The 6,000-nt window shown below is 36.9% G+C and overlaps 1 protein-coding gene across 1 annotated transcript in view; it reads right to left on the bottom strand.

Moving 5' to 3' along the window:
- Positions 1-776: 776 nt before the first annotated feature.
- The window catches only part of MARCHF5 (membrane associated ring-CH-type finger 5), a 53,290-nt gene continuing 48,066 nt past the window's right edge, over positions 777-6,000 (bottom strand). Inside the window, exons 4-6 of the mRNA XM_061162185.1 lie at positions 4,820-5,003; positions 4,531-4,697; positions 777-3,543 (exon numbers count right to left, since the gene is read on the bottom strand). Of these exons, the coding sequence (XP_061018168.1) occupies positions 3,427-3,543; positions 4,531-4,697; positions 4,820-5,003 (468 nt within the window). The 3' untranslated portion in view covers positions 777-3,426. The remainder of the gene's footprint in view (positions 3,544-4,530; positions 4,698-4,819; positions 5,004-6,000) is intronic.

The following is a 6,000-nucleotide window of genomic DNA, read 5'->3' as shown; positions in this document are numbered from 1 at the left end:
ATGGGAAAAGCGGACTCGTTGGAGAACATCCTGATTCTGGGAAAAATTGAAGGGAGAAGGGGATGACAGAGGATGAGATAGTTGGATGGCATCACTGACTCAATGAATATGAGTTTGAGCAAACTCCAGGAGACAGTGAAGGGCAGGGAAACCTGGCTTGCTGCAGTCCATGGGGTTGCAGAGTCAGACACTACTGAGCGACTGAACAACAAATTGGCATAGCTTTACTTTCTCTACCAAAGTGTTCTCACTTAATTCTCACAATAATCCAAGAGATAGGTTTTATAATCTTCACCTTATTGATGAGGAAGTTGAGGGTCATCTGAAAGGTAATTTACCCTACAATTAATTAAACATCAACTAAAATATGCATCCAGGACTGAAGATGAAGTTTCTTGGTTAGTCTGTCTCTCAGATGGTGGCAGTGAAATGATTTAGACACAATTCCTATGGAGGGGAGTATTTGATGTACTCATTCTAGAAGATTCTAATCTTCATGGCATAAGACCACCCACAGATCTCATCTAATCATAGTCTTAAGTGCCTCTGAGGGTGGGCGAGGGGGATTTCATTTTAAAAATCAGAGTATATTTGGAATTTAGGCTGGCTTGCTTATAAAATTAAGATAAATTTCTTTATAGTTCTCAAAAAATACAGATTACTTGTATTAAGAGCAAATCTCACTAGTATATCAATTACTATGATTTAAAAAGAATTATGTAGGTATGGAATAAATTATGTTTTGGAAGTTGTTCAACAGACAAAATACACCTAGAGAACGTAAAAATTCTTTATTTAACCTAATCCAGCCAGTGTTGAGATAGTCTATGTTAAAAACAAGACATTTAAAAAAATTACAGCACAGTTAGCAAGGCAGTGACTAATTAAGTCACTTAGTTTAATTTTATATTCTTCACAGTCATTTGATAATCATGTAATGATGAACAATATTTTCTGCCACGTTTGAGATAAGTTAATTTCTGCAAACAAGAGAATCCTACTAGTTGTCACTGAATTTTATAAAAGAGGTTTAAAACATTAACATTTATAGAAATAACACAGTAAAGCAATGTGAAAATAAATTGGAAAACACAAATATACCCACCCATCCCCAAAGTCTAGAGCATTCCTTTAATCTGTCCCCTGGTGTTTCTCTTACTACCTCATTCCCTCTTCCTAGAGTTCAGCAATTGAAACACTACGACTCTGTAGGGGCTATTATGAGCTTAGTTAAGGTGCCTCTGTTCCTTTAATTTCTCAGTTAATCCTAGAAACAGTCTTCTGAAACAAAGTATTGCTCATATTTCAGAGATGAGGAAAACCATGGCTAAGAGGTAAGTTGCTTGGTCAAAGTCATACCTATAATTATTAAAAGCACAATTAGTATTTCAACCCAGGTCCACCCGACTTTAGTTAGCCCATGATTTTGTTGCTGTGGTGGTGTGGGCCACTTTCTGAAGAGGCTGGTACATGGTACTTCTTGAGCTCTTTAGATTTCCAAATGTTCCATCCCGAGGCTGAGGCTCCTCTGGTCCCCAGGCAGTTGCGATTCCCTCCAGAACCCTAGAAACTCCCTCTCCCTACCCCCAAAGGATTAGAGCTGCTCCTCTGGCCTCTCAAGCCCTGACGCCAAACAAACCCAAGCAGTTACTCCCCCATTTTGGGCATAAAGTATTAAATGGAGAACTATGTGCTTGTATAACTTTAGTAAAGGCTGCCAGAAGCTGTTTTATATTAAAAAATTATGCAGGAAATATCATCTTTTCATATCGAAAATTAAAGAAAAGCCAGTATATTTGATAATTATAGCTATATAATCTATTTTTATATATAATCATAGATTTTTTATTTCCCCTTCAGAACTGTAGCAGGGTTCTTAATAAGGCTGTCAGTCAATATTCCCTTCCTAAGTAAATACAACTTTGAATGTTCAAGTCATTCACATAAATTTCATGTTATTACTCAAAATTAAGACATTCATACTATAGAAAGTTACCAGTCTTAAATTACTAAATTAGCATACATCACTGCAGTCTAACAAAGCTCAATCTATATTTGCACAATCCTAAAGAAAAGTGGCCACTTAATTGGTAGGGGGGAGCATTCATATTGTCATGCATTAGATACTGTGAACTAGAAAATAAATAGGGTTTTTGGAAATATCTTTAAAATAACTGCTTTTGAAAAATGAATATAAAACTACTTATACAGTGATTATTAAGGTGCTAGCCTCGATATGACAAGCAATTTAAATTTTAAAACATTAGTAGTTTTTTTTCCTCATAATAATCTCACAAAAACAATGACCTTAATATTTGCTCAAGACTTCTTGTTTTCATAATTATTCCTCACTGACTGGTATAAAAACAAAGAGCTCAAGGCCTCACCTTGGTTTACTCACTGCTGGCTTTCTGTCTGTTGAAATTAGACTGTAAACTACATAAAAGGAGGAACCAAATCTGTTGTGTTCACCACTGTATCCCACACAGCACTTTGCATAGTGCCTGGGCAAGCAGGAGGTGATCAACAAATACCTGAATAACTGAATCGATGAGAGAGAAGAGTAAAATAACTATTGATTTTCTGCAAACCGTTCTCTGTGCTCAAACTACTATAAACTGTCAGTTCTATTTTCTAGAAATATGAATTTAAAAAACTTTCTCCAGTGATGGAAGGACTTGATACCTGTGTCTCTGTGTTAGTTTGTCTGTCTGTCTGTCTGTCTCTCTGTCTCTCACACACACACACACACACACACTGAGATGTCAACATTATTTAAATAAAATTTAATAGTGAAAAAGTGATCTGGAAGCCCTGTGAATTTTTACCCTACACATTTTGGAGGACATCACACGGGTTAAGAAAAACACAACAAAACTGCATTTCTTCAGATAATCATTTGAATGTTTACATACATTTTTGGTTTGTTAATTATTTATAACTAATTTACATTTCCTCATATTAACATATACTTCTGTTTAGCTTATAATCAAATTATGCCAGTGAGAAAAATCCTCACAGTACCTTCATTGAGTTGCTAATTCTAAGAAAACACTGAACATGAACATGTACAAAAGAGGCATTTGAATAAAACAGCATGTCTATTTTTAAATATTTGCAGTTTGATCTTTACATTTCTGTCTTGAGGAAAATATGAACAAAACTCAGGTTCACCATGCTAAGATAATGGTTCAGATGACCGCCATGAAAGAAGTACATAACAAAACAATGAAAACAAATCACATCCTTAGGTTCTGTGATTACTGAGAGGGTTTCCCCTGCCCTAAGTGCTTTATTATATGTCTTAAAAATATGAGAGCAGCAGCTTATTACAAGTCTCCACTACTGTGCATCAATGATGGAATCAGAACAACACAACAGATTCATAAGAATGAGAGGACTGCAGAACAACGAGAAGTCACAGTTTTATGCTTCTTCTTGCTCTGGATAATTTAGAATTTTGCGGTGTGCCTGACGTAAATATTGCTGCTGTTTGAAGTAAACCTTGAACGCTCCTTTAATGGCAACAAAAGCAATTCCACCCTAAAATAAAAAGAAAAATTAGCTTTTTACAATGCAGATTTATAGAAAATAAAAATCATTTTATTTATATCACAAAAGACATTGTCATTGTTGCTAATTCAGATGGCTGCAAATGAAACACTACTCTTTTTTTTTTTTTTTAATCAGAGAGAGAGACGGAGACAGACACTGCAGGTAATATGTTAGTGAAAAAAGTGAGTGTCAGTTGCTCAGATATGTTCCACTCTTTGTGACCCTGTGGACCTCTGTCCATGGAATTCTCCAGACAAGAATACTGGAGTGGGTTGCCATTTTCTTCTCCAGGGGATCTTCCTGACCCAGGGATAGAACCCATGTCTCCTGCATTGTGGAGATTCTAAAGGCAGATTCTTTACCATCTGAACCACCGGGAAGCTCAACAGGTCAGAGATGCCTCTATCATCTCTGAGTAATCTTCCTTTTACTTAGTTCTAATGCTCAGGCATTATATGCAGGCTACCTCCAAAGAGGAGAAGTGGAATAATAATAATGACATCAAAAAACATAAAGGCTTATTTATTACTCTGTGCTAACATTTCAAATGAATGATCTCATTTAACCCTCATAATTCTGAGGTAGCTACCGTGACTATTTCCATTCTGCAAGCACAGAGAAGTCAAGCAATTTTATTTAGGTTTCTCAGCAAGGTAATGTCTCTGATAGGATTTGAACTGGGCAGTCTGACCCTAGAGCAGAAGCGCTTCACCAGTATTTTTTGGGAGTGATGATTCATGCCTAATTGAGGAGAGAAATCACCCACAGCGTAGTTCCAGAAGACCAGAGCTACTATAGTGGATCCTCCTCTTTTTGTTGCTTTTGGATAACAGTGGGGATCAAACAGAGGCTTAAGGCACAGGAGCAACAGTATAAATATATATATAGTCCCATTCTTTTTTTTTTTTTAAACAAATATATAGTTCATTCTCTTTGTATAGTCACTTGAAAAAAGTAGTATTAAAGCCATCTTACCAAGATTGTCCTTTGTAAATTAGAGTTAACACTACTGAACATTAGTTTACCAACTATTGTCGCAATAGTAGGAAAAACGAGGGCTCCACACAAAATTCGGGTGGCAGAGACATGATCTGCTAAAGGATTAGCTTCAGCTGGAATTCGAGGAACAGGACAACCAATCCCTAGAGAAAAAGATGGAGGGTATTAGTGCTAATAAATCTAAAGCTAAAATATCTTTGCATGGTAGGATTCATCCACAAGATTAATTTGGTATGTTCATTACCACCATAATTTAGGGCCTTACCTGGGAATATACTGTTCAAAATTTGTAGTTTATTTGAGTATTTGCGCCAGAGTCTAAGCACATAGTCCTCCCAGCGAATCATCTTGCCTAATATCAGCATCACAGGAATAGTAGGAAGTCCAATTAAAAGGAATAAAGGATCAGCTCTCTCCATAACATCCAGACCTTCTTTATGACCTACAACCTGTGAAACAGACAGCATTTGCTTCAATCATTGCCTTGTCTAATGAAGGGGTGTATGCTTGAGTGCATGCTTGAATTGCACTACTGCTTGAGTAGTTCTAAACTACTAAATTTAGAAACAAAAAGTTCAAAGAATAAGCCAAAGCTGTTTCATATTAAATTGGCATAAAAGCTTTAAAACCCACATTGATTACATTTCAATGGAGTGAAGGGGATTTCTGCTTCTTGCTTATGTTCCTCTTATTTAATTTGGTTAGCTTGGGTTATAATTTTAGGTTCTCATGTATCTTCCCAAGAGCATTTGTTTTCCTGCTCTTCCTACCAGGAGGTAAGCACAGCCAGCCAAGGGGTGGGACCGATCTTCAGTAGATGGCCTGAAACCTCATTTCTCTTTGGCTTTCTCCCTGTTCAGTGGGAGCGAGTGTAATTTCTCTGGCTGGCCAAATGCTGGCTCTACAGACCAAACTCAAAAATGCAGTTCCAAGGTCTAGATTTGAGGGAATGCAATAGAAGGTCCAGTTTTGGCTATAGGTTCCAGGCAGTTTTTCTAATCCAGGAACCCAAAGGTGCCTTTCTATGGGGTTGTAAAGCTTAAACAATCCTTTTCCTCTCATCTGGGTCTTGGGGTTATTTCTCAATTGTTTAAGATCTGAGAAGGCAAAAAGGACATGATTAATTCTCATCTGTGAATCTCCACACCTCCCCTTCTGGTAGAATTCTTTTTACTTGCTCATCAATCTTGGCTTTACATGTCTCTCAACATGGCCATTCTGTTGGTGAGTGTCTTACTTTTAACTAGAATATGTCCCTGGAGTCTCTTTCACAGGTCTCAAATGACCTTTCTTTAGCCAAAAGTCTCAACTGTTCACAAATTAAATATATTTCTCTAAGGGATTATTCTTGGCAGTTATGACAGGGGAGACTATTTCAGAACTTCAGGGTTTGAGGCCATCCGGATATCATAGGTTGATACGAGGATAGTATTATGAAGGATTCTA

The sequence above is a fragment of the Dama dama genome, chromosome 15, assembly GCF_033118175.1.
Source record: "Dama dama isolate Ldn47 chromosome 15, ASM3311817v1, whole genome shotgun sequence".
NCBI lineage: Eukaryota > Metazoa > Chordata > Mammalia > Artiodactyla > Cervidae > Dama > Dama dama.
The sequence above is the reverse complement of the archived record's forward strand: the minus strand, read 5'-3'. Positions and strand labels throughout refer to the sequence as shown.